The sequence below is a fragment of the Oryx dammah genome, unplaced genomic scaffold, assembly GCF_014754425.2.
Source record: "Oryx dammah isolate SB20612 unplaced genomic scaffold, SCBI_Odam_1.1 HiC_scaffold_18, whole genome shotgun sequence".
Lineage (NCBI taxonomy): Eukaryota > Metazoa > Chordata > Mammalia > Artiodactyla > Bovidae > Oryx > Oryx dammah.
Window position 1 is genome coordinate 104,118,694 of NW_024070202.1, and position 22,087 is coordinate 104,140,780.

The 22,087-nt window shown below is 36.7% G+C and overlaps 1 protein-coding gene and 1 pseudogene across 4 annotated transcripts in view; both read right to left on the reverse strand.

The window, feature by feature from the left end:
- BRAF (B-Raf proto-oncogene, serine/threonine kinase) overlaps positions 1-22,087 on the reverse strand; it is a 167,773-nt gene that overhangs the window by 64,713 nt on the left and 80,973 nt on the right. For 3 of the 4 annotated variants that reach the window (XM_040260002.1, XM_040260005.1, XM_040260004.1), the window contains exons 4-7: positions 10,896-10,999; positions 9,944-10,046; positions 2,558-2,706; positions 1,619-1,738 (exon numbers count right to left, since the gene is read on the reverse strand). In XM_040260002.1, coding sequence (XP_040115936.1) covers positions 1,619-1,738; positions 2,558-2,706; positions 9,944-10,046; positions 10,896-10,999 — 476 coding nt within the window. The remainder of the gene's footprint in view (positions 1-1,618; positions 1,739-2,557; positions 2,707-9,943; positions 10,047-10,895; positions 11,000-22,087) is intronic. The other variant, XM_040260003.1, reaches the window with a different exon arrangement.
- On the reverse strand, positions 3,001-3,119 carry LOC120878302 (annotated as a pseudogene).

Here is a 22,087-nt window from a genome sequence, read left to right on the forward strand (position 1 = left end):
CTTCTCTTCAGAGATTGGTTATTGTTGCACCCCATCTTATGTAAACTCTGTAACTAATCAGCATTATCAAGTGATTAATAAGACAGCCAGAAAGACAGCTGAGGGAATAAAAAGACATTTTTAAGAGGAGAGAGGGTTTAAAGAGGAATGAAAAGAAAATATAGTTTTGGACCAGATGAAGGTCGGAAGAGCCAAAAAAGCTGAGTTGTGACAAAAAGCTTCTAAATAAAATATATTACTAGAATCTGAACCATACCAGCTTATGAGTTTTACTTCTTTGAAGCACCCTTTTAAAAGGGTAGGGAAAGAAAATTTAACTTTAACTGTTCATATTAACTAAATGAATCCACTTAGAATTGAAATAAAAATAATTGCTCTACTGCTGCTGCTGCTAAGTCGCTTCAGTCGTGTCTGACTCTGTGCGACCCCATAGACGGCAGCCCACCAGGCTCCGCCATCCCTGGGATTCTCCAGGCAAGAACACTGGAGTGGGTTGCCATTTCCTTCTCCAATGCACGAAAGTGAAAAGTGAAAGTGAAGTCACTGAGTCGTGGTCCTTTTTATTATGATTAATTGATTAATTTTTAGTTTGTGACAAAGCTGTCTCTGCTTCTGCTTTAGACAGCCAATAACAGCCTTTGGCAAGGGATTTTGGGAGCAGGTAAAAAGAATTTTAAAATGACAGTATTAGCTTTTAGAAAGTTTTGAAACATTCACTGACTTTCTAAATACTTAGAGGCTAATTTAAAGTCTCAAGGCAGTAACACACTTTATGTCAGAACTTAAAAGTAGAAAAAGCCTAAACTAACTACAACTGTAGAGGGCGTTCTAATTAATATAATTGATCTGGTGTAGTGACAGCAAGTCATTCTCGAAACTTAATAATAAATGAAGACTATGGCAGCAACAAGTAGCACCTAAGTCAGAAATATGTATGCAAAGGACACTGGTCTTTACGTAGGAAAAACAAAAATCTGGATTAAATCTGATAAATGTTATTATCAAATCTAAAGAAAATGGATAAACTAGAAAATGAAGATAAGCTGTTTCTGTCCTTCTTTTCTCCCCCCACCCCTCTGGTCCCACCATCACTACTATGCTTTTATCTCCTGGGCTCATTCAGATTCTGGAATTCTTTATGGTCCAGTTCAAATCCCACTTTCTTGATTAAATGTTCACTACTCCCTCTCACTATTCTCTTTTGTAGACATTGCAATATTTATCACATAGTTTAAAATAATATATCATAAATTGTAGATTATAATTATATATTAGCTTATAACAGTTGGCCATTATCTCCTGTGTTAATGCTTTTTTCTAAATGGAAATCATATACTTCTGTATCTGATTATTAAAAATAAAGCAAGCACAAGGCAGGGACTCTAAATTATTTGTTGCTTGGTTTTTTCCAAGTATGGTCCTACAACAGTCTATGTCAGTTTTAACCCTCTGTATCTGTACCAAATGTATGACAGGTGTGATGAGTTACCTGGAAAAAAAAACGTCCTTAATTTAATGACCCAAATGTTGGAAATGTTTCTAAGCAACTAAAAGTAAAAAAAAAAAAAAAAAATCAGCTCAAGTAGCATGTCACTGAACAGCAGGAATCAAATCATACCCAATAGAATCGGAGGGGGGTGCAGAAGGGGATGAGCCACATGGAAGGGTAGTCTCTGCTAAGGAGGCCTCCTCCTGTGGTATTGGGTGGTGTTCAAAGAACTTGGAGACAAACAGCAAACTGTGAGGCAAAAACAAAAACAAAACAAAACAAACCTAACTTGTGCAAAACCCAGAAGCTTCATACACCAGTATACATTAGAGAATTAGCAAAAATTTCTGAGCTTAAATTGCATTTTCAGGAAAGACTGCTAAATTCAATTAGCTGTATTTCTGTCTGATAGCTTAGGGTAAAAAATTATACTCTACTTTCAAAGACAAGCTCAGAATCTATAACTAATTGTTCTATATAGCAAATTTCTATATAGTAGAGAGGAAAAACTATGCTATATGGCTAAGGAATTAGAAGAAAATATATTTATTTTTAAAAGGTTACATTATTATCATGTACTTTAAACTACTGAGTGGAACTCTCAAAAAAAAAGACCTTAATAGCAGTAGTGACAATACACACACAAAGACTAAAATTAACTCAATATATTGAAAGGGAGTGGGAGAGAAGGGACAGAGAGACACAGACAGACACTAACTTTGAGAAAGAGAGAAAATTTACAGAACAGCTGACAGAACCAGATTCCCCAATCTGTGGTCCAAAAATATAATAGTTAATTTAAACACTTAAAAACCATCTAAAAGTGATATCTACAGGGAAGAGATCTTAATTAAAAAAGAATATGAAATATAAATGAAATGTATAGCAAACTAGAATTACAATCTGAAGAGAAGTACTGGCTACACTACTGTCTAGCCAAACCTCAAAAAATTCCCTGTAACAACTCTTCTGTAAAGAAAACATCCACAGACTCTAAGACATACTAGTTTCACATTAAGAAAAGTTAAATGCAAAGTGGCAGAAAAGAAAAATTTTTTGATTACTTACTCTAGTTGGTCATAATTAACACACATCAGTGGAACCTCTGTACTACAACGCTGGTGAAATTTATAACCACATGTTTGACAGCGGAACCCCTGGAAAAGCAGCTTTCTACAGAAGTCACAAAATGCTAAGGTGAAAAAAGTTTTCCGTACCTGCAAAGTAAAACATCATGGAGGATTCTGTAAGAATCTTTTTAGAAATCAACTTATTTACTCTTTTGTTTAAAATAACAAATTTTTACTGTTAGTCACTCAGTCATGTCCAACTCTTTGCGACCCCTCGGACCATAGACTGCCAGGATCCTCTGTCCATGGGATTCTCCAGACAATAATACTGGAGTGGGTAGTCATTCTCTTCTCCAGGCGATCTTCCCAACCCAGGGATCGAACCCAAATCTGTTGCACTGCAGGCAGATTCTTTACCGCCTGAGCCATCAGGGAAGCCCAAGCCAATAGCACTTGGTATTCCTAGGCGGTCTCCCATTCAAGTACTAACCAGGCTCAACCCTGCTTAGCTTCCGAGATCAGATGAGCTCTGGCGCATTTAGGGTGGTATGGGTGTAGACCTACTATGTTTACATCATGAGAACCAACTTAACCATGAAGAGTCTAAAACGAAACCAGGGGGTTCAAGGTAACAGATGGACTACATGAATTTTATCTCCCACCCACTATTCAATTAAACTCAGAAGTCAAGAAGATGGGGGATGAATGAAAGACTAGAAACTAATTTCAAGCTTTACTATATAAGAGTACAGGAGAAGGAAGTAATAGAGGTGAAAGGAAGAGGAAGAGTCCACTTGAATAATTCTACACAAGAAATAATAGCATGCTTAAAGTTACAAAGGCATGGAACAGAGGAACCAAAAAACCCACAAAACCCAAAAACACTTCAGAGGAGGAGAGGAAAGAGGGGGAAAGGCTGTCATGTTACAAATGATCTAATTTCCAATGGAACTGGCAATCAGTAAATGATGTCTAAAACTGACACAGAAGTTGTGACCTAAAGTTATTATTCAATAACATGAAAAGAATCACTAGAAGAGCTTAAAACAGAAACCATTAGAAGTTAAGAATGTAATTATGTTGAACTGGTTCATAGAGCTTTTCAGGTCTACTATATCCTTCTACTTTTCCATCCATTCAACTGATTTTTGAAAGTTTGATATTGAAACTACAACTCAAAGTCTTAATTTATCTACTTAGAAATAATTGTAATATATAGTGGAACTATATGTAACCTTGTTCTGTATTTTCCAAGTCTCCTATGTCTCCTATGTCTTTTTTCAAATTTAAAAAAGAAAGAAGAAATAAAAGGAAAAGAATGTTTTCCTCTATAGAGTGGCACTAGAGGCTATTAAGGGTTGGGGCAACCCCTTTGCACTATTTTAAAAACTATATATATTTGATTAAAATGTAATATACTTTGATTAAGTGTTAAAAAATTACAAAAGAAAAAAACTAGTTTATAATTAAAATTATATGAAAATCAGATTAACCTAAGTTAACTAAACTTGTTAACTTAGGACAAAGGACAGGAACATCACCTAAAAGATGGTAAGAACTATGTTTAACAAATTATCAGTTTCTTAGAGGATCAGAACACCTCAATGTATCTGTGAACATTCCTCTATGTGATGCTTACAGTGCAACATGTAGGAACTCCCTGTCAGAAGGCAAACATGTGTCACATAAACAGAATTGTGCTAGGGAGGTTCTATCTTGGTAACAGACAAAACCAGAAATTGTTTACAACTGTTTGGTTTATGTAATAAGCAGAAAACATAAGAAGGATAAGTAAATGACAAATGTTAACAACGCCTATTTGGGAGTGATGAGAGCATAGGTGACTCTATTTTGCCCTTTGTTTTTTGCTGTATATTCTCAAGTTTTCAGACAACATTAATCACACACAATAATAAAAAAAATACACTGTGACCCAGGATATAGTTGTATTCTTATAATATTACTCTCTATATAATGCACATCAGAATTTCTAATCCATTCTATTACATATAAATGCTTTTCATGATCCATTAAATTGATTTCAATACTCACTTTACAAAACTCTTCAATAAACATGTATTTATCAGGATAAAATGTTATTAAAAGAAATGTTTCATAGAAAATGGTACCTTGGCATATCATCCATTCTGGCTTTTTGAGAATATTTAGATAAACTATTTGGATAATTTTAAGAGTAACTCTTGCTTTCTTCACATTCTGGCTATGGATCAAGTTACAGAAGATATAAAGAGGCAACTGACTTGTTTTTAGCTTTGTTCCTTTTCCATTTGTCTCTGGATATACAAGCAGTAAAAAAAAGCTTTTTTAATATTTATATGGCTATTATTTACTAAGGCAAGCATCTTTTTATACTCGAGCATAATCTCTGGAAATTAGAGCACAGAAAAATATAAATCGTATTCATAGGAATCATCATTTTATAGTCATCTTTTTTGCTACATACTCATACTTTCAATTGCCTAAAAATGTGCTTCATGAAGCTCTAATTTCTCTTCCTTCTTTAATCTAGTCAATTGCAGTCCTTCTTCCTGTCACTGACATACTTGAAAACTATGCATAACTGATTGCTTCTATATGTAAAGGAAGTGGGAGAAAAAGAGAAGGGAGAAAGGAGGGAAGCAGAAAGGAGAAAATATCGGTAGGCATTTGAGCATAAACTGAGTGACATATACCTCTGTGCTGCTGCTGCTGCTGCTGCTGCTAAGTCACTTCAGTCGTGTCCGACTCTGTGCGACCCCATAGACGGCAGGCCACCAGGCTCCCCCGTCCCTGGGATTCTCCAGGCAAGAACACTGGAGTGGGTTGCCATTTCCTTCTCCAATGCATGAAAATGAAAAGTGAAAGTGAAGTCGCTCAGTCATGGTATGTATACCTTTGTTTATAAGCAGGTACAGGAAGATATATCTTTTCTTTTGGGCCACAACTTATGCTTATTTTGGAATTTGAGACATGAATGGTAAACTCATGTGGGCCATAGAACAGGCAATTTGCATGCATTGATTTGTAAGGGGTGGGGCTGTCTGAGGTTAGCATCTATGTAAAATGGGAAGGTCTGGACCCATGGCATCTGCTTCTAATCTTGCTTCTCTACCTTTCCTGTCTCCTCCGCCCCATCAATTCCCAAGGATTCATGGGATATAGGTAAATACTGAAGGAATCGCCTTTGTAACAGACTATGAAACCAGGGGGCATAAGCAGCCTTCTTCCCATAGCCAACAAAATTCAGCACACAGAAGCAGAGAGAGCAATTCTTTCCCTTTCTAAGCAGAACACAGGCTTACACTTGTTTCTGTATGATGCTAAGAGCAATTGTTCAAAACCACAAATCTAACTAGTCACACTGCTCCCTTGCCTATAATAGTCATTAAATTTCCAATGATTTTTGGGAAAAGTCCAAATATTCAACAGAGCATACAAGGACTCACATGAGCTTCAGTTCAGTTCAGTTCCTCAGTCATGTCCGACTCTTTGCAACCCCATGAATCGCAGCATGCCAGGCCTCCCTGTCCATCACCAACTCCTAGAGTTCACTCAGACTCACGTCCATGGAGTCAGTGATGCCATTCAGCCATCTCATCCTCTGTCGTCCCCTTCTCCTCCTGCCCCCAATCCCTCCCAGCATCAGAGTCTTTTCCAATGAGTCAACACTTCACATGAGGTGGCCAAAGTACCGGAGTTTCAGCTTTAGCATCATTCCTTCCAAAGAAATCCCAGGGCTGATCTCCTTCAGAATGGACTGGTTGGATCTCCTTGCAGTCCAAGGGACTCTCAAGAGTCTTCTCCAACACCACAGTTCAAAAGCATCAATTCTTCGGCGCTCAGCCTTCTTCACAGTCCAACTCTCACATCCATACATGACTACTGGAAAAACCCATAGCCTTGACTAGACGGACCTCAGTCGGCAAAGTACTGTCTCTGCTTTTGAATATGCTATCTAGGTTGGTCATAACTTTTCTTCCAAGGAGTAAGTGTCTTTTAATTTCATGGCTGCAGTCACCAACTGCAGTGATTTTGGAACCCCAAAAAATAAAGTCTGCCACTGTTTCCACTGTTTCCCCATCTATTTCCCATGAAGTGATGGGACCAGATGCCATGATCTTCATTTTCTGAATGTTGAGCTTTAAGCCAACTTTTTCACTCTCCTCTTTCACTTTCATCAAGAGGCTTTTGAGTTCCTCTTCACTTTCTGCCATAAGGGTGGTGTCATCTGCATATCTGAGGTTATTGATATTTCTCCCGGCAATCTTGATTCCAGCTTGTGTTTCTTCCAGTCCAGCGTTTCTCATGATGTACTCTGAATAGAAGTTAAATAAGCAGGGTGACAATGTACAGCCTTGACGTACTCCTTTTCCTATTTGGAACCAGTCTGTTGTTCCATGTCCAGTTCTAACTGTTGCTTCCTGACCTGCATACAGATTTCTCAAGAGGCAGGTCAGGTGGTCTGGTATTCCCATCTCTTTCAGAATTTTCCACAGTTTATTGTGATCCACACAGTCAAAGGCTTTGGCATAGTCAATAAAGCAGAAAGAGATGTTTTTCTGGAACTCTCTTGCTTTTTCCATGATCTAGCGGCTGTTGGCAATTTGATCTCTGGTTCCTCAGCCTTTTCTAAAACCAGCTTGAACATGAGCTTACTCCATCCCTATACATGCTACACTGTAACATCCACCTCTCCAAGTATGTAGCCTCCATTCTAAACTTTTCTCAAAACTGAAAGGGTAACATGCTTTCTTGCTGTTCCCTTTGTTTAGTGTAGTCTTTCTTTCACTCATCTTTCCTCATCCACCAGGTCTCAGGTTTGATAATTCTTCCTTTGGGAAAATTTCCTGACTCCTCAAAAGCCAGGTTAGAAATCTCTATTCTGTGTATCTACTGTACTTCAATGGGGAAGGAAATGGCAACTCAGTCCAGTATTCTTGCCAGGAGAATTCCATGGACAGAGGGGCCTAGTGGGCCCCAGTCTATGGGGTTGCAAAGAGTTGGACACGATTAAGCGACTAACACACACACACACAGACAGAGCACTTTAAACGTACGTAGTAATTAAGAGTCTTTATGAAAATTTTTGTTTTTGTTTTTGAAAATTCTTAATTAAAACATTTATTCTAGGAATCTCTATTCTGTCTATCTACAGCACTTTCAGTTCAGTTTAGTCGCTCAGTCGTGTCCGACTCTTTGCAACCCCATGAACTGCAGCACGCCAGGCCTCCCTGTCCATCACCAACTCCTAGAGTTCACTCAAACTCACATCCATTGAGTTGGTGATGCCATCCAGCCATCTCATCCTCTGTCGTCCCCTTTTCCTCCTGCCACTAATCCCTCTCAGCATCAGAGTCTTTTCCAATGAGTCAACTCTTCGCATGAGGTGGCCAAAGTACTGGAGTTTTAGCTTTAGCATCATTCCTTCCAAAAAACACCCAGGACTGATCTCCTTTAGAATGGACTGGTTGGATCTTCTTTAGAATGGACTGGTTGGATCTCCTTTAGAATGGACTGGTTAGATCTCCTTGCAGTCCAAGGGACTCTCAAGAGTCTTCTCCAACACCACAGTTCAAAAGCATCAATTCTTCGGCACTCAGCTTTCTTCACGGTCCAACTCTCACATCCAAAAAAGCTTGCTTTCATTTTCCTCTTGTGGCAAAGACCTGCCTGAGGCACTACTTCAAGGTCATTAACTTAGGTCTTCCTTTACCTTCTCATATCCAATTTTTAATTAAGGAGAATAACTAAGAAAAAGGATAGCCATCACTGTGAAATGTAAACAACTATTTTAATTCCTAAAAACTGAAATAAAAATTCTTAAGATTTATCTTCTCAAAATTCTACAAGTTGAAAACAAAATCAATACTAGTGAATGCCTTATCTCATGATTATAAACCTATGTGCTTCATGGTAAATCTGACTGACATCAGGTCCATTGTACACTTGTCCAAAAGATGCCTTATCTAATGAAGCACAAACCCAATTTCATTATTCACCACTAAAGGAGCCCCCAAATCACTAACCCCCTGGGAAATCAGAAGAACCCAGCTGTTCTAATCACAAAGGCACAAGGGAAAACACTTGATGCCAAAAGGGAAGCAATTACTATCCATCTAGAAAAATAAACTACACTTCAAATTTCATACACAGAAAAGAAAGAAATGCACTCCTGCCTTATAGATCATGCTAATCTTGGCTGCTGCCTACTCATTCAGAGGACAGGTTCTCAAGCTCTGGGAACTGTACCCTTATCTCCGAGGTAGAGAGGTTCCACTGTTCTAGGCCTCAGGCTGGAGACGCTTAGCTTAGGCTGCTGCTGCGTCGCTTCAGTCGTGTCCAACTCTTTGCGACCTCATAGACGGTAGCCCACCAGGCTCCCCCGTCCCTGGGATTCTCCAGGCAAGAACACTGGAGTGGGTTGCCATTTCCTTCTCCAATGCATGAAAGTGAAAAGTGAAAGTGAAGTTGCTTAGTCGCGTCCGACTCTTAGCAACCCCATGGACTGCAGCCTGCCAGGCTCCTCCATCCATGGGATTTTCCAGGCAAGAGTACTGGAGTGGGTTGCCATTGCCTTCTCCAAAGCTTAGGCTAGGTTCTGGCAAATGCAAAAAACAGATAAAGGGAGAAGTATGGAAAGAGAGCTTTAACATCTGTCTTTCTTCAGTCCTCAAGGAGAGCTATTCCACTTCCATCACACTATCTTTCAGAAACATTTAACAAGTGTATCAAGGTGTATGCAGAATCTATTTACCATGTTTAGAATGGATTTTTTAAAAAAAACTTAAATGTCAAAGAGGAATGGTTAAATACACTGAATGCATATTCTTATGGACTACTATGTAATCATTATAAAGCTAGGTGTAATGACATAGAAAGATGCCTATGATGCTGTGCTTAACACTTTTTAAAAAAAGAGTATCATACAAAATAGAATTCCATTTTTAGTTTTTTTTCAAAAAGGAAAGAAATGGAAAATAATGAAGGAAAATGAAGGAAGGAAAAAAGAAAGAATATTTTGGGCTTGCAGATATAAGAACACACATTTTATACAGAAAGACTTTGGAAGACTACACAATAATCAATTATTAACAACTATTTACCTCTGGTAGGGTACTTCCACGTTTTTACTTGATATACTTTCATACCGTTCAAATTTTTTAAATGACTATCTATTACTTTTTAAAATTAAAGACAAAGTACAATGATTAAAAAAAAAAAAACCTCTTTAATATGTGGTGCTTTTTTTCCTTTTAAAGAATAAAACTGATTTTCAACTTAGGTAAAAAAACAATGCCAAAATTATTCATCTCATACTTCATTCTTTAAATAAAAACTCAAAGAACTTGACGATTTTTGACATTAAAATATAAAAAGTACATACAAAGTTGTGTGTTGTAAGTGGAACATTCTCCAACACTTCTACATGCAATTCCTCTCCAGTAAGCCAGGAAATATCAGTGTCCCAGCCAATTGGTTTCTTCTCCCTGAAAAGCGTAGACACAGCCTTTCTTGGTTATCATACCTAAAAAGCTTCATATACCTCATGCTGAAGATATGAAAATTGGTTATTGAGGGGCTAGTAATGGTGAGGGAGTTTTGGCTCCCTAGTCTTCCATCGTTAGAAATTTAAATGGCAATAAATTAATTTTTAAGTTTACCCCAAATAAATGTATCACTCTTGGACAAACAGCAGGGTAAAGAGATGTACTCTTTTCTTCAAGTCAGCTCCAGAAAAGACCTACAACAGCAGAAAATGGATTGTTCCTGGGGTCCAAAAAAAAAAAAAGAAAAAAAAAATCACAGGTATGGATTTACCTATCCATTCAAAGAAAAAGAGTACTCAAGGGACAATATGCCCCCAAAAAGGAGATCTCTTTTTTTCTTTTCCAGATGGATTCAAAATTGGGAATGGCAGGGGTGGGGTCATGGCATAATTTCATGCTTTCTGAAAAATAATTCAATATAAAATGTTAATTTTGATAAGTCTTTGGTGAAACTATGAGTTTATATTAAAAACAGGAGTGGGAAAGAGTCCATTATTCAAATAAGAAACAGAGAAAATGGTTCAAAATTTAAAGAATCTTAAACTCCATATAAAGTCATTTAATCAGAATAATAAACACCATCATCACACAAAATTATCTAATGTTCACTCCTCAAAGGGCATACCAGACTTGTCTAGGCTAATTAACTTAGTTTTTTTTTTTTTTTTCTGAGGTTGATTTTCAATACTCTAGGTTTGGGTAAAAATCTTACAGAAAACCTCAAAATTTAGTATCTGATGTTTTTTTTCCCTTTTTTAAACAAAGTTTCACATCACATACAAACCATACCCATCCTGAATTCTGTAAACAGCACAGCACTCTGGGATTAGACCTCTCATCATCAGTGCCTTCTTCAGGCTGTCCCGGACTGTGACTCCACACCGTGCAGGCACCTAGGGTATCACAAAGGCAGGACATGAGGCAGAAGAAGTAAATTATAGATTTTTTCACATTACTAAAAAAAAAACCCAAAACCCAGTAATTTACCTTTATAACATTTTGAAAATGTCATATGGATTACTGTCAGAAAATTATTTCTAGGGCTAACTTAATATTAATGGAAAATTATGACTCAAACATCTATTATTACTCACCAACTTAAGGCAAAATCAATTTTTAGTTTATTAAAATTACAAAATATCTTAAACACATAAAAGAAAAGAAAATGCAACAGATCACTAAGTGCTCTCTGCTGAGAAAGAATAAATGTCAACATTTAAAGCAAAATCAATTTTCATCCAACATTGTTCAAAGTTGAAAACGGTAATCCTTCAAGCATTATCATGGTCCTTAAGAGATCTCTTACTGATCCTAAACATAGAAGAGAATACTTGTCTTAATGTATACAGCTGATATCTGTGGTTTAGCATTCCTATTTCCTCTGGGAATCCACCTTTCCCTAAAAACCACATGGTACTTGAGAAGTTATGAATCCAGGGTCACTGCTCTTCTGGCTGCACATGACATAAGCTGGCTCATCAGTTTCCCATACCCCAGACCCAGGGCTAGATGTACGACCCCAACAGCACTACAGTTCTTCCTTTCACTGACAGATAGACTCTGGTTGACAGAAGTTTCTTTCCTATTGTCAAGTTCCAAGAAGACAGAAATATGGATTCCCTAATGGTTATCTTCCCTAGTACACTGAGAAAATCTGGCTACAGAATGAATCTAACTTAAGGAGAAGAAGAGAAGACATTAGGAGTGAAGAGAGAAGAGGCATCGAAAAGAGAGAGAAAAAGAATCTTCCTATATATTTGAAGTTATCTCTGCCTTGGTCTTTTCTGCCAGTGACTCATCTCCCTTCTTATTAATTTTAATAATTTAAAACTGAAAAAGAACTGACAAACACAGTGTAGATAGACTAAGGTGAAGCAATGGGAGTTCAGGTTGGTCGGTTTTTAGGCGGAGAGGGGAGTGGGGGGGTGACAGACAAGATGTGTTAGTTAATAACAAAATTAAAGGTTTCATTCTTTTAAATCACTAAGGTATTTAGCAAACCAGAAGTTTCTAAAGAAATTGGGACTCTTATGCCAGAAGTGAATTGAGTGAAAGTGAATATAAGACAGATGAATTTAAACAGTATGTCAATGGGCAACAATCCATAAAGCCAAATTAGGACCTAAGATTAGAAAAACAGGAGACAGATTTTGGCTCAATATAACTGTTAAAACTATCCAGCAAGGGAAAAGTTTGAGGGAGTAGGTTCATCACCGGAAGTATTCAAGAGACCAGATTTGTACAGTTGATGCTCTAAATTCACGGATTCTGTATTTGCAAATGTGCCTATTCATTAAAATTTATTTGTAACCCCCAAATCAATACTTGCAATGCTTTTGCAGGCATGTACAGAAGACTGAAAAATCTGACCCTTCCCAGCTGAGGTTCGAGAAGGCAATGGCACCCCACTGCAGTACTCTTGCCTGGAAAATCCCATGGACGGAGAAGCCTGGTGGGCTGCAGTTCCATGGGGTCGCGAAGAGTCAGACACAACTGAGTGACTTCACTTTCACTTTTCATTTTCATACATTGGAGAAGGAAATGGCAACCCACTCCAGTGTTCTTGCCTGGAGAATCCCAGGCTGCCGTCTATGAGGTTGCAGAGTCAGACACGACTGAAGCAACTTAGCAGCAGCAGCTGAGGTTAATCAAGGTGATATGCCTTCTTTTCCTAGCTCTCATACTGTAAACAAGTGCCCTATGCCAGACGACTTTTAAGTTAATGGACCCCAGCCTGCTGTGAAGAAATAAACAATCCAGGGGTCAATATACAGAGGCCATCTTTGGCTCATTTATAATAGTAATCCTGCACTTGTCCTAGGAGCAGTTTTTCAGTATTCACTAATTCAGTGTTTGCAGGAAATACACAGAAAATAACTACTGCCAATAGTGAGAACTGTCCATACCTTCCAGAAATAACGAACAGAAGGGGAAGCTGACTTTTCCCCTCTGCTATTTGTATTCTGCCTGCTCTAAACTTCTTAGGTGGCAACCCTATCTTTAGTTTTAAACCCCACCCAATCTATCCTATCCCGTTATCAGTGAAATCTTTTTTAAAAAAAGTATTCTTAACGTGTGTGTGGTGCTTGCCAGATACTTCTGAGAACCTGATGAAAGCCTTACAATAATCTCTCTGAAATATAAAACTTCAAGCCCATCTATGGACTGCTGAGGAGTCCACTGAACTCAGAATTTCATTCTGTGATATAACCTTAATCTTCTCAAATTTTTCCAGTTAATTATAGGGTGAAATTCAAATTCCTGAATACAGCATACAAAGTCATTAGTGGACTGGGGCTATCCACCCTTCAGTTTCTTTGGTAATTTCTCTCATGCAGTCCTCTAATGCCATCTTCTAATATAGCTAAGCTCCATTATGCTTCTCTGAACAGGTTGATTCCAAGGTGTATATATGTTTCATCAGTAGGCAAAATTTTGGTTTCCCACTCTTATCACCAAGGGAAAGTCATCAATCTGTCCTTCATCCACTTCAAAAGGCTGATTTTTGTTTCTTCATGATACTACCTGTTCAACAGACTGACAGACCAATGGAATGAAACAGAAAAACCAAAAGCAGACTCTTCAACACATAAATAAAATCAAAATAAAGGCAGCATCAGTAATAGGGTAAAGATGAACTTTTAACTAATTGATGCTGGGACAACTGGAACCAATCTAGGAAAAGAAAGTTCATCCACAGTTCATACAGTATCCTAGGGTCACCTCCAAATGGATCAAAGATGTAAATGTTGAAGGAAGGAGGGGACAAATCGTAAAAGAACTGGAAGAAACATGGCTCCCTTACAGTCTCAAGTGGAGCAGGCCTATGAAACTATGATGCAAAATCTGGAAGCCAAAAGAAAACACTCACACAACATACTACCGTCAGCCCTCCATCTCTGCTGGTGCCACATTCACGGATTCAACCAACCGAGGCTCAAAAACATTTAGGAAAAAGTCCCGAAAGTTCCAAAAAAGTAAACCTTAAATTTGCCTACTGTAAGTAATCTGGAGATGATTTAAAGTATACAGGAGGATGTACATAGGTTATATGCAAATATTAATACTATGCCATTTTATATAAGGGACTTAGGCATCTAAGGATTTTGGTATCCTTATATAGTCATCCCCCAATATTTGTAGGGGATGCATTATGGGGTCCTGGAACAAATCCCCTACAAATACTGGGAGAATGACTATATAAGCAAAGTCAAAAGACAAATACAAACTGGGAAAAATATTTGCTACTTATGTAACAGGAAAATAAACTTCATGATACATAAGGAGCTCCTGAAAAATTGAGATTAAGACCAATCCAACAGAAAAATGGGCAAAAGAAAGAGTTCAGGAAAACAAATTATAAATGAGATTCAGAATTATGAAAAAGTGTTCAACCTCAGAGAAAAGCGAACTCAAACTTGCCCAAATATTTTTTCACTTATCAAATTGGCAAAAATACAAAAGTCTGACAACATATTCTGTTGGTGAGGCTATGGTAAACAGGCATCTCATACAGTGCTGGTCAGTTCAGCTCAGACGTGTCCGACTCTTTGTGACCCCATGGACTGCAGCATGCCAGGCCTCCCTGTCCATCACCAACTCTCAGAGTTTACTCAAACTCATGTTGGTTGAGTCGGTGATGCCATCCAACCATCTCATCCTCTGTCATCCCCTGCTCCTCCCGCCTTCAATCGTTCCAGCATCAGGGTTTTTTCAAATGAGTCAGTTCTTTGCATCAGGTAGCCAAAGTATTAGGGAGTTTCACCATCAGTCCTTCTGATGAATATTCAGGACTGATTTTGTTTAGGATGGACTGGTTGGATCTCCTTGCAGTCCAAGACACTCTCAAGAGTCTTCTCCAACACCACAGTTCAAAAGCATCAATTCTTTGGTGCTTAGCTTTCTTTACAGTCCAACTCTCACATCCATACATGACTACTGGAAAAACCATAGCCTTGACTAGACGGACCTTAGTCGGCAAAATAATGTCTCTGCTTTTGAATATGCTATCTAGGTTGGTCATAACTTTTCTTCCAAGGAGTAAGCATCTTTTAACTTCCTGGCTGCAGTCACCATCTGCAGTCATTTTGGAGCCCCCCAAAATAAAGTCTGCCACTGTTTCCACTGTTTCCCCATCTATTTGCCATGAAGTGATGGGACCGGATGCCATGATCTTAAGTTTTCTGAATTTTGTAGTGCTGGCAGCAGTGCAAAATTAAGCAAAATCTATGAAGCAAAATTTCAAAGTATCTTATCAAAATTACAAATGTATATTTCTCTTTGACCAAGGAAGCCTACTTTTAGTATATTATAACTGGCAAACTATAGTACATCTGTACAATGGAATCTATAGCTAAACGGCTGGCTCACATAAACATTAAAGCAAAACATTAAACATTAAAAACATAGCAAAACATTAAAAGCAAAATACAGAATGACATATACAATATGATGTGTTGTATGAAGAGGAGTGGGAAAATAAGAATATATTTTTGTATTTTCTTCTTGCTACATCTTTAGAAACGCAGCACACACACACCCACTGCCCCAAATAAAAAGTTACCTAAAAGATGCAGGGGAATCTGGGTGTATAGGGACAGGGGCAGAAACAAGATTTCTTGATACAAATACCACCTGAAAGAATTACCTATTCACAAAGGAAAACAGGTGGGCTCCCCGGGTGGCTCTGTGGTAAACAATTTTCCTATCAATGCAGGAGATGCGGGTTTGATCCCAGGGTCAGGAAGATCTTCTGGAGGAAATGGCATCCCACTCCAGTATTCTTGCCTAGAAAATCCATGGACGGTGGAGCCTGGTGGGCTATAGTCTGTGGTGTTGCAAAAGAGTCTGACACAACTTAGTGACTAAACAACAAAGGTAAAGGCGTAGGGGAGCATTGTTTCAATTTTTATAGATGGAAAGACTAAAAAGATATTTTCAGAAGAACCAAGTTAATGCCTCTTTTCCAAATTCCAAAATTAAGTGTCCTTGATTAGGCCATGATCTTAGTTAAAAACTAGCATCCTACCTTAACAAAGATCTAAGGTCAATGTAATCATCTGAATATTTGCAAAGGAAAATATATCCAAGAAAAACAAAGACATATGTCCACAAAGAAACTTGGACATGAATATTCATAGCATTATTCCTAATAGCCAAAGGTGAAAACAAAATTCGTAATGGCTAAATAAAATGTGGTTTGATATACACACAGAATATTATTTAACCATAAAAACGCATGAACACTGACATGCTATAATATGGATGAGCCATGGAAACATTATGCTAAGCAAAAGAAGCCAGTCACAGAAGACCACATATTCTATGACACCATTTACATGGAATGAAATGTACAGAACAGGCAAATCTAGAGAGGTAGAAATGAAGTAAGTGGTTGGCTAGGACTGGGAAGACTGGGGAGAAATGGTGAGTGGCTGATAAGGGGTACACAGCTTCTTTTTCAGAGTGATGAAAACGTTCTAAAATTAGTGCTGACAGTTGCATAACTGTGAATAGACTAAAATTGTATAGTTTAAGTAAGTAAACTGTATGTCTATAAATGATATTTTAGTAAACATATAAAAAATAAAATAAGCAAATTCTGTCTTTTAAACTACACGTTCAAGAAAGTCAGCTTAGAAAAAGCCACATTTCAGGAAAATTGAGTGAGATTTTTTTTTTTAATTAACTTATTGTTGTTAACACAACACATTGAAAAATATGTATGAATGAGGGTATCTCAAGTCTAATATACTTGAAATTCTATTAGATTGGTTGTTTAACTGCTAAGTCATATCCAACTCTTTCGTAGCCCACCAGGCTCCTCTATCCATGGGATTTCCCATACAAGAATACCAGGGTGGTTTGCCACTTCCTTCTCCAGGAGATCTTCCCAACCCAGGGATAAAACCCACGTTTCCTGCATTGGAAGGCAGTAACATCTAAATTTCATTAACACTCAATGTTGACCAGGGTCTTGTGGGAAAAGGAAGTCTTTCTTATACCCTAGGGAGAATATAAACCTGTACAATTTTTCTGCATAAAATGTACATTTTACGAAGTTTTAAGTGGGCATACCCCATGACCCAATACTTAAATCCCTAACATTAAAATAGTCCCACCACATTTCAGGATATGTGTATTTAAATGTATTTTGCAACATTTAATTATCCATAATGAAATAAATACTTAATAAATCAGATATGATCATTCTAAACAATAATTTTAACCATAATAAAACAAGTAGCCTGGCATTATGTGAAAGAAGGGGGTAAGTATAAGGCAAAAAGATCAGTCCCTTTCTCCTGCCCCCAGCAATGTCTCCATCCTCCAGATAATTGCAATTAACAGGTTTTTATATATGATTCAAAACTATCTCAAAGGACACAAACATTTATTCTTTTTAGTCACTGTATCTAATCCATGACCTGGATAGTCTTTAAGTAGTTCTGTACCAAGGTACACTTACCTTGTTTATACTTTTTTCATTTTTAGAAATAATGAGTACACATTCATTTTGATACAGAGTATCTTATAAAATCTCTAAATTACTTTTAAAGAAATTACAGTTTTGAAATTTTCAAGTAAACATATTTGTTAGAAATTCTGAAAAGGAAGAATAAATACCTCTAATACCATCATGAAACAATCACTGTAACATTTAGAAAAGAAGTTTCACATGCATTTCATGTGAATTTTAATACAATAAAAGGCAAGTAAGAATAAAGAACCAAACTTCAAATAAACACTTCTTCACACTAAAAGTGTTTATTTGAAGTTTGGTTCTTTATTCTTACTTGTCTTTTATTAGAACCAAACTTCAAATAAACACTTAATAAACACTTCTTCACAGTAAAAACGGAGAAGGCAATGGCAACCCACTCCAGTACTCTTGCCTGGAAAATCCCTGGTGGGCTGCAGTCCATGGGGTCGCTAAGAGTAGGACACGACTTCACTTTCACTTTTCACTTTCATGCATTGGAGAAGAAAATGGCAGCCCACTCCAGTGTTCTTGCCTGGAGAATCCCAGGGACGGGGGAGCCTGGTAGGCTGCCGTCTATGGGGTCGCACAGAGTCGGACACGACTGAAGCGACTCAGCAGCAGTAGCAGCGGCAGCAGTACACTAAAAAAGGTCAGTCCCTAGACGAGGCCTCTAGGTAGCTCTTTGGTTTTCCATACAAATTTTATTTATTTTTTTATTTTTTCCATACAAATTTTAGAATCAACTTTTCAGATAAGGTAGTAAGGATGGGATGAGATCCCCCTAGAATTCTGCAGAAACTGCACATACTTTTGATTAATTTGGGTGAGAAGTATACTTAGGAAGATCATCAAGAACAAAGTAATTTTTGATTTCTTTACTCTCTACAAACGTCTTTCAATAAAGTTGTACAAATTTCTTTATAAAAGCCTTAAACATTTAAAAATTATTTTGTCAATGATATCCTTTTTAAAATAAAATTGCATGTTCTAATTATTAACTGCAGAATTCTTTATTATAATAATTTAGTAGATTTTCTATGTAGACAAATTAGTTGCTAAAAATAACAGTTTCGTTTCTTTTTAATATTTATGTTTTTTCTTTCTTTGTCTTGATCGAGATTGGCTAGAATATTCAACTCCATAAGTAGATTTGTCTTGTTTCCAATTTTAATGAGAATGCAGAATCCTTTAGACATACTTTATAGATACCCTTTATCAAAAAAGTTGTCTTTTATTCCAAGTTTACAGAGTTTTTTTCTTTCTTTCTTGTTACAAAAAGGTTTTCAATACATCAAATGTCTGTTTACTGTATCTAAAGATATCCATACACTGTTATTCCTTTAATATGCTAATAAGAACTGCACTGATTATTTTGGAGCAGGGTATATCACACACATGTGGGATGTTAGTTCCCCAACCAGGGACTGAACTCATGCCCTCTGCAGTGGAAGCATGGAGTCCTAACCACTACATCATCAGGGAAATCCCAGACCTGCACTGATTTTTAAAAATAATTGTTGCACTTCTAGAAGAATAATTTTTTTAAAATATATACACTGTTAGATTCAGTTAACCAGTATTTCATTAAAGATTTTTGCAAATATGTTCTTAGATTAACTTTAGTTTTTCTTTATCAAATGATCTTTGGTTTTAGAACGAAGATACACAAATTCTATAAATGAGTTAGGAAATGTTCTCTTTAACTTTTTTACAGAAGAATAAAATTTACATAGGACTAGGATTTTTTTCATATTTTTTCTCTGACATATGACATTCAGAAGTGTCTTCAAATCTCTAAAAATGTGGTTTCCCATTATTGTTACTAATTTCTACTTTAATTACATTATGCTCAAAAAACATACCTTGTGTTTGTGGAGATTCCCTTTTTTGCCTAAAATGCAGTAAAAAAATTTTTCAGTGTCCCATACATTCTTGAAAAGAACGTGTATTCTTTCATTGATTAGTACAAGGTTTACATGTCTATCACATAAAATTGTTATCTATGTTGTTCAAATCTTCTGTAACTGCTTAATCTAGCTACATATCTATTTCTGGCCACACCACATACCTTGTGGGATCTTAGTTCCCTGACCAGGGATTGAACCCTGGGGCCGTGACAGTCAAAGTGCTAAGTCATAACCACTGAACCACCAGGGAAATTTCCTCTAGACTTTTATAACAGAATTATAAAGTATATACTCATTTTTGTCTGGTTATTTTCACTTGACATAATTACTTTCAGAGTCATCTATGCTACTGTGTGTACTAGTAATACATTCTTTCTACTAAGTAGTATTTCATTTGACAGATATACCAAACTTATTTAATCATTTGGGTAATGCCCAGTTTTGCACACGTCATGCAAAACTATTTATAAAAGTACTTTCTCCATGAAAGATATAGAAAAGCCAGTTGATATCATCAGCCAATAGAGAAAAGTATATCAAAATCACAACAAAGTCCCACTTCATACTCAATAGGAGTATGAAGGAAGGCTGTAATCAAAAAGAAATAATTTAAAAGTAATCCATTTATTTCACTGGTCTGTCTATATCAGTACCAAAATAATTTACTTATTAATTTATAGTAAGTTTTAGTATCAGGAAGTGTGAGACCTCCAATTTTGTTAGTATTCAAAGTTGTCTGAGTATTCAGGATTCCTTGAGATTCCATATGAATTTCAGGGTGGATTTTTTTATTTTTGCAAAAAAAAAAAAAAAAAGCTACTGAGACTTTAAAGCTAAAAGACTTTAAAACATTAAGTTAATCTTCAAATTGCTTTCAAAAGTGGTTATACCATTATACATTCCTATCACCAGTGTATGAAAATTCAGTTATTCCATTCCACATCCTCACCAATAGTTGGTAAGGCCACTCTTTCATTTTAGTCATTCTAATAGGTGTGTGGTGGTATCTTGCGCCTTTAACCAGCTTTTTCCTAATGACCCATGATGTTGAGCATCTTCTTATGTGTTTATCTGCCATCCACATATCTTCTTTTAAGTATCTATTCAAATCTTTTGTCCACTTAATTGTTTTCTTACTGTTGAGTTCTAAGAGTTCTTTATATATTCTGAATACATGTCTTTGATCAGATATATATATTTTGCAAAGATTATCTACTAGTCTGTGGTTTGTCTCTTTATTCTCTTAATACAGTCTTTAGGAGAGGAGAAGTTTTTAATTTTGATAAAGTACAACATCAATATGTTCATTAGGGATTGTGTTTTGGTGTCATATTTTAGAAACTGTTACCAAATTCCAGGTCACAAAATATTTTCCTTTGTGTTTTCTTGTACAAACTAGCTTTACATTTAACTCTTACTTTTCATTCCTTCCTCTGTGTTCAGATTTTTACATGTAATTCTTACTTTAGAATGTTTACATTTTTACATTTAATTCTTACTTTTCATTCCTTCCTCTGTGTTCAGTTTTCTCCCTAAGTCATTTCCAAGTAGTCCCTTTGGGTAGAGCTTGGGAAAAGTAAACTCCTCATCTGGAAAGGCTTTACTGTGCCCTGACTCATAGTGTACCAATAAGTTAAACTCATATTTTAGCTAAGTAACTTACAGCATCACTCAGCACTTTGAGTATATTATTCTACTGTCTTCTGGCTTCTATAGCTGCTATAAAGAAATTTTTTGATAATCTAATTGGATTCTTTATAGGTAATTTTTCCTAAGTGCCTTTAGAACAATATTCTTTCATTTTGTTACATCTAATAAGAAAGAATTCAAATTTACTTAAACAACTTAAAGCTTATGCGTCTCAAATCCTTAATTTGTGTCTTTAATGAAGGTTAGCCATCATTTCTTTGAATTTTGCTCTATTCTTTTTCTGTTTTTTAAAAAATATCTGTTCACTTATTTATGGCTGTTGCTGCACAGGCTTTTCTCTAGTGGTGAGCTGGGGCTGCTCTTTACTTGCAGTGGCAGGCCTCTCACTAAGGTGGCTCCTCTTGCTGTGGAGCATGGGCTCTGAGGCACCAGGGCTTCAGCAGCTGGGGTCCCTGGGCTCTGGAGCACAGGCTCAGCAGTTGTGGTGCACAGGGTTAGCTGTTACGCAGCATTTGCGATCTTCCTGAAACAAGGATCAAACTCATGTCTCCCACATTGGCAGGTGGATTCTTTACCACCAAGCCATCAGGAAACCCATTCTTTTTTTCTGTTCTCATTTTCTACTTTGAGGCATATGATGAAACTCTTCTATCCATCCTTCATACCTATTAACCTCTCATATTTTCTATAACTCTCTTTCTCTGTTTTCCAGAGGTCACCAATTCTCCTCCTTCAGGTGAATTCAATCTACTTTTAAATTAACCCATTAAGTTTTTAAAAATAAATATTTGATTTCTATACAGCATATTTACACCAGGTCTGTAATATGCTGTAACTGGCTTGATAATTACTTCTCCATATTTGTTTTCTCTCTTTAATATTTTGTTTTCCATCATACCATTTGAAAGTAAGTTCTAAATTTATTGATAAAGGTGGGTACT